Source organism: Clupea harengus, chromosome 14, assembly GCF_900700415.2.
Source record: "Clupea harengus chromosome 14, Ch_v2.0.2, whole genome shotgun sequence".
NCBI classification, from domain to species: domain Eukaryota; kingdom Metazoa; phylum Chordata; class Actinopteri; order Clupeiformes; family Clupeidae; genus Clupea; species Clupea harengus.
Window position 1 is genome coordinate 14274311 of NC_045165.1, and position 21465 is coordinate 14295775.

General features: G+C 45.0%; 1 protein-coding gene across 2 annotated transcripts in view; it reads left to right on the top strand.

Moving 5' to 3' along the window:
• Positions 1 to 760: 760 nt before the first annotated feature.
• Positions 761 to 21465, top strand: part of ldah (lipid droplet associated hydrolase) — a 64628-nt gene continuing 43923 nt past the window's right edge. For both annotated transcript variants that reach the window (XM_012836722.2, XM_031579869.1), the window contains exons 1-3: positions 761 to 913; positions 2696 to 2845; positions 20350 to 20484. In XM_012836722.2, coding sequence (XP_012692176.1) covers positions 2707 to 2845; positions 20350 to 20484 — 274 coding nt within the window. In that variant the 5' untranslated portion in view covers positions 761 to 913; positions 2696 to 2706. The remainder of the gene's footprint in view (positions 914 to 2695; positions 2846 to 20349; positions 20485 to 21465) is intronic.

Below are 21465 nucleotides of genomic sequence, written 5' to 3' on the forward strand. Positions count from 1 at the left end.
ATGTGTGCTATCTCTGGCAACAATCCTGAAAGCTATCTGTTGAATTAAATCTTTAAAGAATGCTTGCGCACATTTTTGTAAGGAGCATGTTTTCTCTTAAGACAGTATTCTGGTAACATAGACATCATGCCGAACTCTAGCGAGCAATTGATACCCATCCATATTTTATGCCATCATAGAAAGGTTTATTCCTGCAGTGGCCCATCTCTCTCAGAATAAATAAAAAAGATTGTGGAAGTCAATTTTGACACACTGTCAAGAGAGCCAAACAAAGCTCAAGGGTGTGGCTGTGGTCAGCTGCTAGCTTAATTGAACTGGACAGTTTTAAAGGATGTAAGGGAGTTAGACAACATGGACAGGGGCCTTCACTGAGGGGATTGAAAGAGCATTTCTGCTTACTTGGAGAAAATAAATGTTTCAAAGGGAACACAAATGATCTCACTGTTACTTCAGAGTGACCCCAGAAGACAGCATATCAATGACTTGGAATCTAGTCCTCACCAGAACGTCATGTCTCCTCCACCCACAAGAAAAAAGGTGGTCCTAGAGTCACTGAAATAGTACACTGCACATTTAAAAAAGGAAAATGCAACACTTTATTAGCGCTTTGCCTTAGATGTACGTCTTGGTATTCACAAAGGCGACATATGTATGCTCTTTGAAGTTCCGTTTATGTGTCAGAGGTGACAATGCGCTTGTCTAGGCTACATAAACGTTTGACTATTCTTGTCCCCCAAATAAACTCCGAGACAATAGATGGCAGTAATGTGAGTCTTACCTAAGCAAGAATCCACCTCCGAAGAAATTGAGACTGTGAGCGTCTGGTCGAATCCGTAATGTATTAGGCAAAAGTTAATTGACAGTTGTTGAATCTCACTAAATTGTATTCATTTGGACAATTTCACATTCATAGGTAAGGGCTGCAACATCCTCGGACGTTGTTTGGTGTTTCCCCTTGAAGAAGGTTGCTTGCATGACTGGGTCTTAGTTAGCTACCAAAACTGACTAGCAATGATGAACCAGAGAGAGAGGGATGATGTCCAGCCCATAGACATACATACTATGTATATATGTCTATGGTCCAGCCTATGCGTTGGCTAAATAGGCTTGGTGCGAAAGTTCTATTCGTTTTTAGAGTTTGACAGTGTTGTTTTGTTAGAGACTTTTACAAATGCTACTCGAGCTCTTTGAACAATATTGTGGGCATGATAAGTTAGTCAGGTGTGATCCTGAACTATGAAATGGACTCTGCAAGAATATAACAAGTGATATCTAGTAATATAATACGTTTGTGTTTTACGCGTCTATTTATTGTAATGTGTTTATTTTCACATCCTGTTAATGGGGCAAAATGTGCAATATGAGTCCGTCATATCGAGTCATGCTTCTCAGTCGACAGTTGACCTTTATATCTCGTTGGACTATGAGCAAGGACCGCCGCCAACAACCATTCAGGGACAGTTAGGTAATGAAGATCAGATACCATCAGAGCTGTCCCCTTCTTTCAGACATTTTCAAACAATTATTTATGTTTTATCTACTTATTATCAAGATATATTATATCTGACATATCTTTCTTTCTATGAGTAACAGTATTGAGATCTTAAAGTTTTCTGAATTAGCACTACAATAAACAATCCAGGTGTAGCCTACATTATTGTTGGTTTAGGCTGAAGAAGAACTTGAGTATGTAGGGTTAGGCTTCAGTAAATCTTAGTATCAACTTCCCTCATACACTTGGTAATAACAGAATCACTCTGTACTTGCGAATCACAGTGGTTTCTCCCATCAACTTCCTTCTCCAAAAGAGTAAAGATCAATTTCAGCGTGTACTGTTCTTGTGTGAGGAGAGTTTCCCCCTGACAGCATGATAGTTCTTGAGGTTTCCCAGGCTGGTGAGAAAGTTTGCAGGGCTATTGTGTCTGAGCCGTGACACTGCTCATTCCTGCATGGCGGGTTTGGCCCTGGTCAACCTCCTGCCGGGGCAGACGGAGAAACAGGTTCCACATTCTTCAGGGCTCCAAATGCCTTTCTCAGCAGGTGTGAGCCATTGTGAGAATGTATTAAAACACCATGCCCCTGTTCTTCTCAGTGAAAGTGTTACCCTAAGTTACACTACCCAGTTGTCTAATACTTATAAACAGAATTGGCAGTCGTTTCTTTTGCCCCTCTGGTGAGACAGCATCGCCCAGCTGGGCTAATTATGGGCAATGCCTCCACTCACTCTCTGTTTTACAACAGAAAATGCGCTGTTCCAGTCAGCAAATGGCATACATTTTTATATTGCAGCAGCATCTATCTTGCCACATGAACACATGCAACAACATATCATCAGCATTTCCTCAGTGTCCATAAAAGTAAAAAAAAAAAAAAAAATCCCCCCTCACATGCATGCTTAATAAAAAGGCTCATGTTCTGCTCCCATGTGGATTCTACCGCACTTTCTAAATGGTGTTTTATTGATTAAGAAGATGCTTTTACGCAAGGTGACTTAAGGCCTGCATTGTTAATCACTATGTGTACACACTGCAGATTAAACACATGACTATTTGGTTTGAACTTTTTGAGCTATAGGAGCACTTCTTCAGTTTTATATATTTTTTTCAGCATTAGTCCTGCACCACAATACAGATCACAGTCATGCAGCCTGTCCTTAAAGTATTTTATAATATTATTATATACTCTGTTTCTACAGCTTAGCCAGAGATGGGGACCACTGAGAAGGAGATGGATGAGCCGAGTGAGGAGCACATCTACTGCTGTGGAGCCATCACCGAGGTGCTTAAGTTTGGAGCAGGAGACCTGCATGGCATCAGTGCCAGACTGCTGTTTCTGGTCATCCCAGGTAGGACCATGGCGCCCGTGTTTTTCACTAGTGTAGTTTTTTTCCCCCACCGTATTGCGGATCAAGTTTCGGCCATCTTTTCATTGGGTTGAAACAACATTGGAGTAAAATAGGCAAAAAAGGTGTTGCAGTGATGGCTTGCATTTTCCTAGAGATGTTATTTTTTTGTTGTTGTTATTTTGTTTGTTCAGCTGAGTGGAGGCCTAAGAAATATGATCTGTAATGTGAACATTGGCTAATCAGGCAACCCTTTGTCAATGTATTCAGCAATAAGAAGAAAAGTGAGGGTGTAGTTAATGGTATTCAACAATTATACATGTATTATATATTATAATAATAAATGGAAATGTATTATATATTATAATAATAATACTTTTTCACTGTCAGACATTCAGTGAACACTGCGAGTAAACAACACCGTAATCAGAAATATTGCCTGTAAGATTGATCTGTTTATACCAGTGTGTGAATACAGCCCATATGAGGTGGGAGACCGTCGTGTTTTTGGTTCAGCATAATAATCTTGGCCGCAAAAGTGTTGCAAAGAAGACTCGCCCTGTTACATTTACTGTGTGATGATGGAGCACTTGTATAACTTCACAATCACCACTGACAATATGCTGTCAGGGTCCCTATGTCACCAGTTCAGAGGTTCAGGCTGTGTACCAATCTGGCAGAGGTTCTGTACCCAGGCTATGAGGTCATTCTGGCAACCTCCTTGAGTACCACATAAATCTGCCAATGGCCTTTACTTTCAGGTGCAGCGTTTGTTATGCGCTTCACCATTTTCGAGCCATTTTCCAGAAACAAACAGAACTGGCATAAAACGGGACTCGTGGCTGGCCTCCGACCAGGGTTCAGTCCGCAGGTGGACGATTGCGTCGGACGGAGCACTCGGGAAATGACCACCGCTGGCTGCCAGGGGTGCGCAGGACAGGAAAAACAAGGAAGTGTGAGGTCAGGGATCTACCTTGAGTTCTGGCGTCAGTTCAGACGGAAGAGCCCAGTGGAAAAGCGGCTCTGTGTGCAAGTTTCCCCCCTCCCCCCCTTTGGCTGTAGCTTCCAGCAGATCTCAAACCAAAGTAAACCAAAGTGACCTTATGGAAAGAAAGGCCTTGTTGGTTCGCGCCAGATGTTCAGTGTTAGAAATGCTGTGGTTATGACACAGACCTTTCAGAATCGCCGCCAGCAAAGTGCCGAGAAATATATAGATTTTTCTGTCAAGATCAGACAGACATCCCAATTTTCTCGGCTTGAAGGGGGTTTCGGTTTGAACATGAGCGCACCACTGGCTGAGCCAGTCAAACCGCGGCTCCTGCAGACAGACTAAATCAACCCAGGTTGGGTCCTCCAGCTTGGCTCTGACACAGCACCCTTGCATTCCTATATTTCATTTTCCAATATCTATGAAATTATAGAGGTCCCTCAGTGTTGTGTGTGACTTAATGCTCAGACTGTTGCATTTTAATGTAATAACAACCAGCGCTACAGTGCCACTACAGAGGCATAGTGGTGGGTTAAGGTGATCTGTGTGTGTGTGTGTGTGTGTGTGTGTGTGTGTGTGTCTCTGAGACAGAGAGAGAGGGATACAGACTTTCAGACTGTGTGACCTTGTGTGTGTGTGCGTTTGTGTGCGTGTATGAGAAAAATTAAACTTGCAGACTATTTATCTGCGTGTGTGTGTATGTAGGATAACTTGTGTGTGTGTGCATAGTGGTGGGCTTGCTTGGCGCTTGGCTGAAAGGTGTGTGTGTGTGTGTGTATGTGTGCGTGTGTGTGTGCGTGTGTGTATATGTGTGTGTGTGTGTGAGAGGGACGAAGACAGACAGACATGCTGTGAATGCCTGTGTTTGTGTATATATTTTATGTGTAAATGTACGTATGTATTTCTGTCACAGAGTGACTGTAGGTGTAGACCAGGGCTATAGGCCTACATGTCCCATATTTGCATGTCTGTGCCAGTATGTGTGCATGTCACAGAGCATGTGCAGTCTTGGCTCTGTGGAGAGGCTAAACAGCAGCAGCAGCAGCAGCAGCAGCAGAGTGAGTGAGCGAGAGGCTGAGAGCGTAGAGACCGCGCTGTCAACAGGCTTCACACTTTTACTCCGCTGCTCCTGACGTGGCCTAACCCAGCCAGCCAGCCCATGAGGTAAACCCCTCTCAGGCACAGCTGCCGCTTTGAGCCCTGCTCCGCTCTTGCATATCTCCTGTCCGCTGCTTCCACCAGCCCTTCAAAGGGGCGCCCTAATGAAGACTGATGCCGTGATCCGTTCCATACCAGAGTATGGGAGACGGTTTGTCACCATGTGGATGACTACTGCTGTGCTGCTTGCCATAGTGGTGGAGAGGAGCTGGGCTGTGTTTTCGGGGGAACTCGTGTCTCCTGCCTGTGTTGTGGTTCAGTAGCCTGGTTCCTGTGGAGTGCACTGAAGATGGCTAGTCAAGATTGTTTTTTAACACACAGGAGTTAAAAGAGTTCTTCATTAGGCTAGATGCCCTTTTCATCTTTGTTTATTTGTTTGTTTAAAACCAAATTGTCATTTTGTTGGGTCAGCCTGCTCAGAGAATGGATTTGCATGGATGGTGGTTTGCGAGGATATGCTTTCTGGGAAAAGTGTACGGAAATAACCTAGTGTTTTATGCTAAAATGACTCATTTTTGTTGTGAGCTTTCTGTGTGAGACCATATTTTATTCCTAAGCACAGCTGTCAAAGGCTGCTGGTTAAAAACAAGTTATCTGGAAGATGTCACTTCCCTCAGAAAGGAAACTTGTGTCCAAGACGCATGAGGTGGCACACACACACACACACATACACACACGCACACACACACGTGGCTGCATCCCCTACCCTTTAGCCTGCTCGTAAACATGCATCACACAGTTGGTCGTCATGGTGGTGATGTGGCATCAGGATGTGATGTCATGTCTTGTGATCCTGTTGTCGTCAGGGGCGCCTGGAATCAAGAAGCTTTTGTCCATTCTCGTTAGCTGTGTCACTGCCCACAGACACCACCATCCCCCAGAAATAATCAGGACATGTAACACACCCCAGAACACTTGTACATGCACTTACTCACACACACACACACACACACACACACACACACACACACACACACACACACACACACACTATCATGTACACACACAGATACATATATGCACTCCCACACAGACACAGACTCAAACAGCCACTCATAGATTCCCCACCACCATCCGCTTACTTAACAGTGTTCGTGTGTCAGAGCATTCAGCCTGTTTTCCCTAAAAAAATAAAAAGTAACCCTTAAAGATGAGCTGGCGTGCCGATGACCGATCCAGAAGCATAGCCCTGTCTTGTCATGTCACGTCATGCAGCTGACCTTACAAAGGTAACGCTGATTGGAGCCTGTTCATCTGGCCCTTAATGTCACTGAGCAGCAGTCTCAATGGGCCCTTTTATGGGCCACCAACCCCCCCCCCCCCCCTCTCCTCCGAGACCACCCCCGCACACACCCCCGCGGTGTGTGATGGCTGTTATTGGAGACCCTCTGGCCTTTCTGTCCCCTGCCATCGGGGGCAATAATCTCCATGTCTGGCTTGGAGGCTTCCCTGCCTTTCATATCCGCCTGCTTTCACAGCTGTGCACTCTTACATGTGTGTGCTGAGTGGCATACAGGTGTGTGTGTGTGTGTGTGTGTGTGTCAGCAAGAGATCACAGCAGGTCTGTGTGTGTTCTCAGATGTTCTTGTATGATAATTCTTCTGCTCAGTAATTAAGGAACATTTTACTCAATTTTAGTAAATCTCAATTTCAACATTATGTTGTAAATCCTATTGCTTGCACCATTCCAGATATTTCCATTTATACAGAACATTTACACAGAAATTGATCAAGTTTTTGTTGGTTCTAGGAAATAATAATAAACCTTTTTCTTCAATTAGTGTCAGGGAAGTTCAAACAAACAGCCGTGTTAAGTTGCAAGCTATTCTAACACTTCTCACCATTATAATAATCCTCTCCATAAATTGGCAAAAGTCCACCTGCCAGTCGGCATTCCGGAGGTTATTACATTTCTGACCACTAGATGGGAGCAGTCTTGTCTGACTGAGTGGAGTCCTGTAGGGGCCCTGAGTGCAAGGGGCCCTACAGAGCCACAGTGGTAAACCCTGCCGTGTTAACCGAATGACCTAATGGGCATAAATTATGTCCACAGTTGATCGGGTTGCACTTCATCAGAGAAGCGTTTGGTATCCGCAGGAGGGGTTTTCTGTCCTGTTGATTCCAGTAAAGAGTGAGTAGAGCATCCTGTATATGGGATGACAAAATCGTGTGGTTGTGGTACACTCATTCACTTCATATAATTAGAAAATATTGCCTGAAATGGCACGGCGTGTCATGCAGAGCACTGTCAGTAATTAAGCTGTGTTAGTCATAGTTTTCTTTCTCTTCCGTCCATTCTGTGTGGATTAATGGTAAAATGCTACTGTTTGTTTCAGACAAATGAGAAACAGTGGGGGGGTCTCTGAGTCAGAGTGTTGTTGATGTGTTTGTTGTTTTAAATGGCCAACATCCTTTATGTGGTCACCAATAGCCCGGAAAGACGGAGGGCTACTTCTCTTTTTATCCTGTAATCTTTTTTTCTCTAACCCCCCCCCCCCATAAAAACAGACAGCGACACTAATACAGGGGGAAAAAAACATGGAAAAAAGTTGCTCTGTGTTTGTGTTGGGGCTGATTTTAAACCTATAAAGATGCAGAGGAGGTCAAGTCCCTCTCTCTTTCTTTCTCTCTCTCTCTCTCTCCCTTCTTGCTCCCCCCAGCTGGTTCTGTTTTATGAGAACCTGTTGCTAGCTCCACCAGTCTCTCCCTGCCCCGACAGCTGCCTTCAATAGCCCTTAGTATCACATTGTTTGATAACTCCTAACAGTCTTACAAAGAGCCCTTATGTTCCTTTCCCCTCCTTCTCCGGAAAGTAGGCTAACATTTAAGTGTTCTGCCACACTGGAGGTGGAGAACATTAAATTAGTCAGCCCTCTTCCAGAGATAAATGTGTAAATAATGGCCCTCCACCTGTTAATTGCTCTGTATGTTTTCTCACAGAGGAGACCTTTCACAATGGATATGGCCATTGATTTTACATTTGCAAATCAGCATTGTCCTCCTGCGGATTTAAATTAATGAAATGAACTGTGATTAAGAAGAGTTCAAATTCATTACGACTCGAAAACAAACCCAAAACAGAATGCCTTGGCTTTGATCGCCCCTCTCACATTTGATGAGCTGCTGGGTGAGGCCGACATGAGAGTGGAATGCCAAGCCAGGTTATTGTCTCCGTCTCTTCATGCATTGCTGAGATTTCAAGGGGAATGCTTCATGGAATGTTACCTGGAGGTGATATTTGATTGCCCGGTCGCTTGATCTCAGAGCTGCTGTGACTACTCTCAGAGATAGAGAGGGTAAAAAGCTGGTAGACAGTGTCTCTCCGTTAATGGACTAGGTTCACTTAGATTTACATGCCTTGGGTTTTTATGCCCTCCACAAAGGTAGCCTGGTATAACCAGACCCAAATTCACTTTGGGAATTGTTTCCAGTTGTTGCATCCTAATGGACTTAATTTTGAAACTATTGGACCAGCCCAACCATTCGGCATTGACCACTGTTAGTTTTCTATACTTCCTACTTCGCCACTAACGGCACAAGCTGATATATTAGACTTTTCCCAAACCCTGTTGGAAGTAAGGAAACAATGTCTTTGCCCCTTGAATAAATTAATACATTCTTTCTGCTCCAGCTTCAATTCTTTGTTTGCTAGCATTGCTACTCCTGTTTGTATGCATCGTGTTAGTCAATGTCGCTTCAATGTCATGGAACTTAGCCACCCCCATTGGTTGCTGATTGGTCAGCAATTCATCTTCCGAAAAGGGTTTCCAGACTATGATGCTGAGAGCAATAGACGGGTAGAGCCAGGCTACACAAGCCGCAGTCTAAGGGAATTTAGCACAGAAATGTTTTGTTCTGTGGCCTTCATGATGGCAATGTGAGTACTTCTAGGAAAACAGGCATGCTTTGGCTTGGCATCCTCAAAGGTTCCAGATATTATGTAGGGGTGTAGACCTTTTAGAACTTTTCTTCTAAATAACTTAAAAAAAAAAAGTCTCATTTTTTTTGTCTTAATTTTTTTCAACCCTTGTGAAGATTTCCAGTTGTGTCCGGTTATAATTTGTCCTGATTGGTAACACACTATGACCGGTTTCCTCTGCAGGAAAACCTATAGTTTTGCCTCGGTTCTTACTATATGCACTTTTCATTTAGTGAACATATGAAATCAATGCAATAAACAAAATCACTATTTCAACTGAATGAGCAGACCTTTTTCATGATGGAAACACTAAGGCAAAAAATGATGAATGCATCAATCACAATAGCAGAATCAATAAATAAGGGACATTGGTGACGTGCCAATAGGCTTTGGAACAACAGGTCCTACCATGTAGAAATGGTAAGACACCAGAGGGGTGGTGGGTGGGTACAAAACACAAAGAGGATCAGGATTAGGGCGAGGAAGATAAAGACCACAATAACAAACTGAAGTACTTTCAGATGAAATGCATCATCATCATTGGGTCCCAAGCAGTGAGGCTGCATAGACACCCATTGTGTTTGCACCTTTTTCTTCCTCTTGGTCTTCTCCTTCTTGGTCTTCTTCTTCTTCTTCTTCTTCTTCTTCTTCTTCTTCTTCTTCCGGCTAGGGGGTCTATGGTAGCCCCCTGAACCGTAAGGTAAAATATTTTGAAGTTTGGCACATTGATTGGGGTCGGTACCCTGATTTTTTTCACCAAGTTTAAATCCAATCCAACTCAATCCAATTGGCACCCCATTTTGAGGAAGCATAGAAACCACTGGGGGCGCTGCAATCAGCAAAAACGTGTTTCGGCCAAGAATTGTTGATGTGTTTGCCCTTAAAAAATCAAGTCTGGTGAGACTGTGGGCGGTCCCAAGGTTGAGACATGGCAACTTGTCATGTCAACCTAATTAATAAAGCCATTATTTTATCAAAAGGTTTAAAAAGTTTTCACAAGCCACACATTTTGTCCAATGTTCCTCAAAATTGGCACAAACGATCTTCAGACCTAGAAGATCTACAGAAGTTACACCAAGCCACCAAGTCACATTTCAACAATTGTTTAATGCATTGACATTTTTTTGTCCATTGTCCAAATTTGTGTCCATTGTTCCAATCTTCACCAAACTTGGCACAGGTGACCTTCATACCAAGCTTGACTAAAGTCTGACTGTAACGGGTGACATCAGTAACAGCTGAATTATGTTTTTGTTTTGGTAGAAGTAAGAGGCCTCTGCTGGGGGTAGGCAGAATGTGTTCATGAGAAAGAAACTGCTTTTCAGTTGTCAGTATGGTCATTACCAGCAATGCAAAAGTGCAAAAATTCAAACCAGGGTAACAAGAGCACTCGCAGTATGTTAGCATTTGGAAACAGTAATGTTAGTTTTCATCAGACTGCTTTGGTTCGCACCTGATTCAGTGGCCATCCCAGGTTTACAAATCTTTTTTTCACACATATTCCCCTTTTCTCAGTTAATTTGAATATAGGCCTATGTTATAAGTGTAGATTACACACCACCAGGGCATCTCTCCCATGGTATTTGGCAAGAACAAACATCCTGTTTTTCTGAATCGGTACACAGAGAAGATCTTGTGATCCTGATGCAGATACCTGAGAGCAGTGACAGTATTGAGAATGACGCTGAGTAGTTTCATTAATGTCATTTTTCTCTTCTGTACAACTGCTGTGTGTTTATCTCTTCATATAGATATGCCAATCAGCAAAACATTTCAAAATATTTTGACTCATCACTGTCAGTGTGACATGGCAACGTTTAAAAAAAAAAATAAACTATTGTTTTGAATGTCTCTTGACTGTGTATTCCAGAATAATCTGTAGATAATAATGTAGATTGCTTTGAAAATACCAATTTCAGGGGTGGGGGATCCCTCTAGTTTGTAACAGACAATAATGTAGCGTGTGTTTTTGACTGCTTGTGTGAGTCTTCTGAGAGCATAGTTTGATGAACCCCCACGTTGCCCTTTGTGCACTCTCACCCAATGGCCTGGGACTTGGTTCCGATTGGACTTGGTTCAGATAGAGGTCTAGACACCTGTGTTTTCAAGTCAATGTGTATATGGGACAGGCTTCTTAAGGTTAATAGAAAAGAACGGCATAAAAAGCATAATTTATAGGTGCGATAAATAAAGAGATGTACCCTTGCGTTATCTGGGCTACACTCCCCACGCTCTCCTCCTTTTCCGACGGCAGGTTCATCTGCTGTCAGCCTTTATTTATTGGCTTTGGCACAAAAATAATCTGATGTAGTTTGTTTAGACTGTTGGTGAACCTTTAAGAATCCACTGAGAGAGAGAGAGAGAGAGAGTTTGTTTGGAAGATGAGAGACTAAGTGGGTGCATGTGTGCATTGGTTAGTGTGTTTTTGTGTAGGCCTATATGCACAGAACATGTGCGTTGAAAAAGGCTCCAAGGTTTGAGTTCTTGTTGTGTGCTTATGTGCATATATACATACGTGTGCAAACATTTTGTGTATGGCCAATTTATGATATAAAAGTGTGTCTACGTGCATGGTGCGTACGCGTGCTTGTTTGTGTACATGTAAGCATGTGTTTGCGTGTGGTAATGTGTGTGTGTATGTGTGTGTGTGTGTCTGTATTTGTATGCATTAATTGTGTGTGTGTGTGTGTGTGTGTCTGTGTGTATGCATTCAGTGTGTGTTTGTGGTCGTTGTGTGTGTGTGTGTGTGTGTGTGTGTGGGTGTGTCTGTGTGTGTGCATTCAGTGTGTGTTTTTGTGTGTGCAGTGCTACAGGGCCTGCACCTGCAGGGCTACGTCAGTGCAGCGGTACTCCAAGCAGCCACAGGGTCACTCTGGCCCGGGCAGGGCATCTGCTTAACGTTCCGCTGAACAGGCCCAAATTTATGGAGCCGGTGGAAGAGTGGGGAAGGGAAGGGATAGGAGGGGTGGAAAGAAGGAGGACTCTTCAGAAGGATATGCCAGAGGCCGGATCAAGCCCCTCTCACACCATTCATGATTCCTCCTCTGCTCTCCTCCCCTAAGCAACGGCAGCCTGTCGAGATAAGGTTTTTTTTTTTCAGGCTGGTGTTTCTATCCAGGATGCCTCTCTTTGGCCTCTTGGTTTGGGCCTCTTTTATTAAGATGTAAGCTGGTGGAAGCCTGTGAGGGTTGTGAATGCGACACGCTTAATCCTTATCTTTCAAACGTGTACTCCATGTTTGGAAGTTACTTGGTCATGGTAAGAGGTTCACAATGACAGAAAGAGGGAAAGAAGGATGAGGAGTCGATAGGCTGATCATTTCAGAAAATAAACACAAAAGTGAGCGGTGAGCATTAACACTGTCCTTGTTGCCTGCCAAAGCTGCTCTTCCACTCCACCACCCACCCCCCTCTCTCTTTCTCTCTCTCGCTCTCTTTCTCTCTCTCTCTCCCTCGCTCTCTTTCTCTCTCTCTCTCTCTCTCTCTCTCTCTCTCTCTCTCTTTCTTTCTCTCTCTCTCTCTCTCTCTCTCTCTGTCTGTATCGCTCATCACAACTCTCTTTCTGTCTGATGCTCTCTCCCTCGCTCTCTCTCTCTCTCTTTCTCTTTCTCTCTCTCTCTCCCACTTCACTCCCTCAGGAAAATGCAAAACATGCACACCTCAAATCCCTCAATTGCGTCTAGCTGCCGTTAGCAGATGGCTACCATATCACATGCATCACAGACAAACACTCCGACCTGCAGGGGAGAGAAAGAAAGACCCAGAGCAGAAGAGCAACACCTTGTTCATTTATCTGCATCGTCTCGTTTTGATGACTTCATTTCCCCCTCTGTGGACTCCTGGGGCAGGTTGGTTGGTTAATGTCCTCCTGCATTCACCTCCTCCCCTGACTAATACTCTTCCTCTGTATTTCAGTCTCAGAAATATGGAGAGAGAGAGAGAGAGAGAGAGAGAGAGAGAGAGAGAGAGAATTTTTTTTTGAATTTTATAAAAAACTTTTTATTAGGTAAACAGCATTGCAAACAGTGTTTTACACATTATTCAAAAGGAAACAAAACATCAAAAACAAAATCATCATCATCATCATCAACTGAGCACACAGCTTTTTCACAGCACCACTGTGCAACAAAAGTATCCAAGTCATTCATTGCTTTGTAGAAACAAAAACCGAGTGAGACTCTCGACATTAGCAGATTCCTTAAAAACAGGTACCACATGACAAAAATGAAACAATGCTCAATTACTCCCAACACATGGGCAAACAATAATTCATCATTTAGCACAGGGCAACATTTAATTTCTTCAGTTTAAAAAAAGTCGTACAAAATAAATCGCTAACACCATTTAAATGTAGAGAGCCACACTTGATGGTGTTACACATACTGAAAAAACTAAGTAGACTTTATTTTTCCACGCAACTTTTTTCTCAACTTGCTCATTATTTTCCGGAGACGAAATACCTCCGTATCCTCAAACACACCCTCCCTTATCCACCAGGCAGCGTCGCTAATAAACTGCGAGCAGTCTGGAAAATGCAGTTCAACCTCCACGTCCCGCATCCCCTTCGTGACGTGTAGGAAACTATTAATGCTATCTGCAGTATATTTCCTATCTTCGCTGGAGAGCTTTACATCTCCCTGCGAACAATCGGACCAGTTTGAATCCATGGATTCGCAATCGCTAACATTTGTGTGTTCATCTTTCTTTATTTTAGTCCCATTTAGCCCATTTTTCTCTTCACCGGGGCTTTGAAATCTGGGTCTATGTCGATAGCCTCCACCACATCCACTGACGTTTGAGGGACGGTCAGTGTCTGTATTGAAGGCCCCTTCTTATTTCCAGGTTCACATGATCCAGCCGCAGCTAGCTCTTCTGCGACAAATATAGCGACAGCAGGCTCCATCACCACCGACTCACCCGCCACGGCTTCGGGGCCAAGCACAATCAGAAAATCCCCTTCAAGTCCGCTTCCCTCGGTCCCATCCACCGAGGGTTCTACCTCAGTGACTGGGGGAACGACTGTGGAGGACTCATTGGTTTTAGCTGGAGTTTTCTCCTTTTCAGTGTTGGCATTTTTGCCAGGACAATAGCGACCAATGTGTCCAGCTCCACCGCAACTGAAACATTTCAACGCAGTGTCTGACGTTGCATACACCACATAATCGAACCCTTCCACCCTTAGCTTCAGTGTTAGCTCAATCTCCTCCATGCCACTATTTAGGACCATGTACACTTGTCTTCTAAACGACACTAAATGTCGAAGAAGGGGCGATTTACATCCCAGAGGGATTTTTCGAAAATGTGAAACCAGCTGGCCATGTCGTTGCAACTCTTTAGCAATAAGCTCATCTTTGATGAACGGGGGTACATTTGAAATGATTACTTTCTTGGCGGGGGTACTGAGTGAGAGGACTGGCGTGAGGGAATCATTGAGTACTATACCCTGCACAATTACCTGATTAGCCTTATCAATTGTGCTGAGAAACAGCACAACCGCATTGTTCATTCGTGAAGCCGACTTCACGTTTTCGTGACCACTAATTTCACCAACCGCTAAACTACAATCTTCTACACTCGCGCTGCACTCAACTTTCACTCCGTGCCTCCGAGTTAGTTTTTCAAATTCCATGCTTCCCGCGGCGGCCATACTCCCAGCAAAAGCCGGTTGCAGACTCCACGGGCAAACAATCTGTGATATTTACAACACCAAACTAAACCAAAACCCAGTAATTGTAAAACTAAGTGCATGCACACATAAACAACAAGTACATATAAAACAACACACAAAGTTAGAAAAGTTAGAATTAGACTCACACACGCGTTCAGCCGCTCAGTCACTCACTCACGCATGCGCTCAGAGAGAGAGAGAGAGAGAGAGAGAGATAAGGGATTTCAGAAGGAATGAAGTGAAGCAGGGAGAGAATAAGTCACTGAAATAGAAACAAACATAACAGACAGCAAAATGAGGAATCATAGAGATCAATGGAACACAGAGGGTGAAGGAGAGTGAGAGTGAGTGAGAGAGAGAGTGAGTGAGTGAGAGAGAGAGAGAGAGTGAGTGGGAGAGAGCGAGTGAGTGAGAGAGAGAGACAGTGAGAGTGAGTGAGAGTGAGTAAACGAGCTAGCAAAAGTGAGCGAGTGATAGAGCGAGCGAGTGAGAGAGAGAGACAGTGAGAGAGAGAGTGAGTGAGAGTGAGTAAGTGAGCGAGTGATGGAGCGAGTGAGTGAGAGAGAGAGAGACAGTGAGAGAGACAGTGAGAGAGACAGTGAGAGAGAGAGTGAGTGAGTGAGAGAGTGAGTGAGAGTGAGTAAGTGAGCGAGTGATAGAGCGAGCGAGTGAGAGAGAGAGTGACAGTGAGAGAGACAGTGAGAGAGACAGTGAGAGAGAGAGTGAGTGAGTGAGAGAGTGAGTGAGAGTGAGTAAGTGAGCGAGTGATAGAGCGAGCGAGTGAGAGAGAGAGAGACAGTGAGAGAGACAGTGAGAGAGACAGTGAGAGAGAGAGTGAGTGAGTGAGTGAGAGAGTGAGTGAGAGTGAGTAAGCGAGCTAGCAAAAGTGAGCGAGTGATGGAGCGAGTGAGTGAGAGCGTGAGTGGGAGAGAGTGAGCAAGAGAGAGCGAGTGAGTTAGAGAGAGACAGTGAGAGAGACAGTGAGAGAGAGAGTGAGTGAGAGAGTGAGTGAGAGTGAGTAGGCGAGCTAGCAAAAGTGAGCGAGTGAGAGAGCGAGAGAGACAGTGAGTGAGTGAGTGAGTGAGTGAGTGAGTGAGTGAGCGAGCGAATGAATGACACAGGTAGTGAGCAAGTGAGCGAGAGAGAGGGAAGGAGTGAGTGAGAGAGAGAGTGCGAAAGGCAGTGAGTGAGAGAGAGAGTGAGAAAGCGAGCGAGCGAGCGAGAGAGAGAGAGAGAGTCAGCAAGTGAGGTAGAGAGAGAGAGTCAGTGAGTGACAGAGAGAGTCAGCGAGCGAGCGAGTGAGAGAGTTAGGGAGCGAGAGTGAGTGAGAGAGAGAGAGAGTGAGTAAGTGAGTGAGTGAGGGAGCGAGAGAGAGTCAGCGAGTGAGCGAGAGAGAGAGAGTCAGCGAGAGAGAGAGAGAGAGTCAGCGTCAGCGAGAGAGATAGAGAGAGAGAGGGAGGTCAGCGAGTGAGAGTCATTGAGTGAGAGAGAGAGTCCACCTTGAGGAGTGTTGTAGACCCCTCTATGAGGAGCGAAGAAGGCTGAGAGCCAGAGCCCTGTGGAGTCTAAGCGGCTGTCTTTACTGTGGGTGTCTGGTGAGAAAACTGCCATTTCCAATCTGGGCACCCCAGAGCAACCCTCTCCTCACACTCTTGTCTCTCTGCCCCTCTCTCTCCTTCCCTTCTCTCTTCTTCTCTCCCTCTCCCTCTCTCTCTCTCTTTCTCTCTCTCCGCATGGCACACATATCTGGGGCCATCTGGGAGACATTTGGGGGGAAAGCTCGGCATGAATGAAAACATACAAATGCATTTAATCTATTTAAGGGGCTGTAGAGGGCTGCTGTTGGCCTCACTGCTGGCCCCAGCCCTCTCCTCTTCTTTTCTCTCCTCCTCTCTACTCCTTTCCTCTTCTCTTCTCTTTAGTGACCTTTGTTCATCCCTCTCTCCTCCTCTGTCTACTCCTCTACTCCTGTCTCCTTCTTTTCCCCTCTCTTCTTTTCTCCTCTCCTCTCTACTCCTTTCCTCTTCTCTTCTCTCCTCCCCTCACCTCCCCTCTACACTATTATCTTCACTCCTCCCCTTTCCCCTCTTTCTCTGCTCTCTCTCAAACCCTGTCCTCTTAACTGCTCTGTTCTCCCATCCTATCCTCCCCTTTCCTCTCTCTTCCTCTCCTCCTCCTCCCCCTTCATTCACTCCCCTTTTCTCTCATGTCATCATTTATCTAATCTTTTATCGTGTCCTGTCTCTTACACTCATTTTCTCCCCTTCTCCCCTTCTCTCTCCTCATCCACCCTATCAGAAGATACCACAACAATCTCTGGACACAGTATGGGATGGGAGAGGATAGAAGCGGGAGTGTTTTCTTTTTTCATTTTGCTTCGGAGGACTCGCCCCATATACCCTTTGAGTGCTTCTGCCTGTCAGTGGCTCTAAGAGGGATCTTGGAAAAAGACAGAAAGAAAAGAAAGCAAGAAGGAAAGTAAGAAGAAAAAAAAAAAGAAAGAGGGATCCTGATGGAACTCCAGCCACATTGGGAGGGACGTCTGAGGTTGCAGCATGCACATTTGATTAGGGGTGAGACTGAAAAGGAAGCGACTGAACGAAAGGAAAGGAGAGAGAGAGAGAGAGGGAGAGAGAGAGAGAGAGAGAGAGAGAGAGAGAGAGAGAGAGAGAGAGGGAGTAAGCCTTAAGAGGACGGTGGTGAGCTGGCGAATGGTGCTTTCAAGTGGCTGAAGCCCACAGTGAATGTTTCACATTAGTCTTTCCCATGTTGTGTCCTCTCATCATTGGAAGACACACTGTACATATACATCATTTCTTTTGTTAACTTCCTTTCCTGCTTTTTCTTTCATTCCTTCTATCTCTCTCTCACCCTTTACCTTTTAATTTATTTAGATTTTTTGCCACTTAACCATCTACCAACACAACAAACCTCTATCCCTTGAGAAGGCTTCGCTCAACATTCCCAGCTGAGCTTAGCTAGCTGATAAATGACTAAGTATCTGAACGATAATTAGTATCTAAACAAGGAGGCAGAAACGCGGCCACCATCCGAGCCGGGGTGTGATCGGGCCTCCACGGTAGTCTGGGTTCATTTACAGACTATAGATTCCATACCACTCTCAAGCCCACTCCCCCCCCCCCGATCTCCCTGCTGACCCTAAATGCAACCATTTTCATGTCTTATGTCCATAATGGAGGCCGACACTGTGTAAATACTATATAACATTCCCTATGCACTGAAGGCTGTAGAGTTCTGATGCAAAGTAGATTCCTTGCACTCTGAAACGTAAAGCAAGTACATTCTGTGGCTTCGATTGGCTATAAATGTTCTGGGTTGTTGGTGTCTGAGTCCTAAAAGCAAGTTGTGAACCCAATGCTTAGAATGTAAGGGGCCCATTAAGTGCATTAGTATGCTAAGAAAAATATTTGACGTGTAACCATAATTCAGGGATTAAATGCCTCTTGAACTTTCGGTGGGAGCATTTTTTTCAGCGTCTGTTCAGGGCTGTTGTTCTGTGCATATTTCTGTCTTTCTTGGAAATGTTTTCAGCAGAAAATCCGTCTTGACTGACTCTGAGCAGCATAGAGAGAGATCAAACCTGTCAATTTTTCTTTCGGCACACTTTTTTTTTCCTCATCAATGTTGGACTGCACACTCATCACCTTGGGGAACCACCTGTGTAAAAACTCAGAAAAAAAAAAAAAAACCCGAAACGTTCAAGGCCGCAGCTCGGTCGGAATGGCTTTTTCCCGTCAGTTTCGGTAATGTCCTCACCGCCCTCTCCAACATAAGTATCGGCTGTGGCCGTGATTGGCAGCGTGTTGTTTTAAGTGCATTGGCTAATGGGCGAGGGGAGAAAGAGCTGGAGCCTTCCCCCCTCTGGCTGCACCTGCAGCTCTTCTGCTCTCGTCACCTTACTGCGTGCCAAAGAGTTAGAGTGGGTGGGGGTTAGTGTGTGTGTGTGTGTGTGTGTGGGGGGGGGGGGGGGGTGTTAGAGGAAAAGGGCACTGGTGCTTGTACCGAGTGGGAGAATTAATAAGCCGTAAATGAAGACTGGGCGGAGGGGGGGGGGGGGGGGGAGTTATTTGGTGAACCAGCATCCTGAGATAATTAATTAAAGGCAGTGGTGCCAGAACGAGGGCTGTCCCAATGTTCTATCCTTCTTTCTATCTGTGGCAGTGGAAATAAGTCAAACTAAACATATGTGGGAGACAGTCAGAGAGAGAGGGTGTGAGACACACACACACACACACACACACACATATATATATATAGCACACACAGCACACACAATTGTGAAGGGTGTGTGTCTCCTCTCATGTCTACTGTGTGAGTGGGCTTTGACCACACAGGCTGGCCATTGTTGGCTACCAGCTGTGGGTCTGTGCTGTCATTTGCCAGCTTGTCTTTGTGCGCGTCCCTCTTTCGCTTTCTCTTTCGTCACTCCTCTTCTCACTCACTCCTTCTCTCTCTTTTTTTTCAAGCCTAAGCTGTGTGGGTCTTTCGTGTCTCTCCTGTTCTCTCCCTGTATCCTCTATGTGTCTTACTGCCCTTCTTTGTGTGTGGGTGACACTGTCGCTCTCCTTCTCTTTGTCTCTGTCTGTCTGTCTGTCTCTTACTGGCCGTATCTTTGTGTTTCCAATTTTTTCTCTATCTTTCTTTCTGTTATCTCTGTCTCTCTCTGTCTCACCTCCTTCTCTCTCTCTCTCTCTCTCTCATCTCTCTCTCTCTCATCTCTCTCTCTCTCTCTCATCTCTCTCTCTCGCTCTCTCTCTCTTGTCTCCCTCCCTCATCTGGAGCATCGTCTGGTCATAACTCTGGTTCTCCTGTGTCCAGTGCCTTGTACTCCATGACTCAAGTGTGCCGTGAGCTCAGGGTGTGAGGCTCTGCACCTGACGGAGACTCAGCCGCTGTGAGTGACAGCCTCCCCCGCCGAGGCGACAGGACCGGAGCTGACGCGTGTGCATCGCAGAGCTTTGATGTGCGCCATTACTGCGTGGAAGTCAACGGAGAACTTCAAAAGAGAGCCGCGAAGGAGAGAGAAAGAGAGTGATGTAGAGGCTAGAGAGAGAGAGGGAAGAGTTAGGATAGAGAGAGAGAGGAATAGAGGGATGAAGACCAACTTCAAAACAAATTAAAAAAAAGAAAGAAACAGTGTGTCTGAAAGAGAGACAGAAAGGTGAAATGACACACAAACACACACACACACAAAACCACACACACACACACACACACACACACACACACACACACACACACCCACACACACAGCAGAGGGTGGAGGAAATGTGAAGCACACCATTTTGGCTGGGATCACAGAGAAGAGACGTAGCACTGGCTCTTGGCTCTTGGCTCTGCTGAAGCCACTTCAGACAACCTCCTCCTCTGGCCTCTGCATGTGCTGTCTGTGGTTTGCCACGGCCACTCATCATCCCCCCCCCACACACACACACACACTTCTCTCCTGAGCAGCCAATTACGTAATCGGGCCATCATACAACATGGTGCACTGTATTGGAACTGGCGACGGACTACATCAAAGCTATTTCTGTCTCTCTTGTTTGAAACAAGGTAGCAGGCCCAGTAGTTTGTCATTTTCTCACACCTACAGCTCAAAAATGTAATCACATAGTTATTACTATGCTATATGCATGGATAGATGACAGAAAATGTAGAGACGTCCAAACAGCTATGTTTTTGAAACGATAGCAACTTTAGCGACCGGAAAACCGTTGATATTTCATATTGGATATTTTATGTGTGTCTCCACAGGTAACCCAGGTGTGGTGGGCTTCTACAAGACCTTCATGCAGACACTCTACCAGGCGTTTGGCCAGCGTCACCCAGTCTGGGCGGTCAGCCATGCAGGACACTGCAATCCCCCTGGTGCCATGGACATGATCGAAGGTGAGCAAGGGGGTCACCTCATTTAGACAGGGTGTGACTATTTATTTATTTATCTATTTATTTCAGTCAGTCTATTCTGCTGGTTCAGCACCACATAAGGTAAACAAAAATTCTCTCCAAAATGACATCTCTGCAATGTGAAGGTTAATTCCAACCCCACAAGGCTTGACATAATACAAATGAATTACCTAGTGCAGTTTCTGTGAGGATGAATGGAAACAATGAATGGCTGAAGTAAAAAAAAGAAAAGAAAAAAAAAACACCAGAAAAGTGGCAATCAGGTCACAATCACATTTCTCTACTACTACAAAATGTTAAGTGATATTTGACCATACTATCTCCACTCCGCTATTGGCTTCATTGTCTCTAGCAAAGGCGTATTGTTGCTGAACAAAAGGCATATTACTGCGGGGGTGTCAGGTGAGAGTGAACTTCCCTTCTTGAATGTGTGCGTGCACGTGTGAGTGTGTGTGTGTTTGAGTGTGTAGCATCACTGACTCATGACATCACCACTGTTCCCATGAAGTCAGTAGATGGCAGCGAGCGATTAAGGAGATTGTGTAACTGCACTTCCACTGAGAGCCCAAATGACCCTCTGAAAACTCTAGTCTGTGTTAAAACACATGCGGAGGCTGCGACTGTCCACTGATAACACAAACAAACAACAAAGAAACACATAGAAACTTCCAGCGCTCTTAAAGTTCTCTCGATTTATGGGTATTTTTCGAGTGAGCTGGGGTAATGGGAGGTTGCAGCTGGTGCCTTCATACCATATTTGTCACTTTTTCACTCTTTCACGAGAGGCTTTTGTTCGTAGCTTTTGTTGTACCTGTTCTGTAACATGTAGCTTTGAAAGTGTAAGTAAGTAAGTGTGTGTGTGTGTGTGTGTGTGTTTCTGTACACATCAGGTTTTTTTTCTTCGTCTTCTTCACTGTGGAATCCCTCCTAGACCCTCTCCCTCCCTTTGTTCTTTCCAACCCA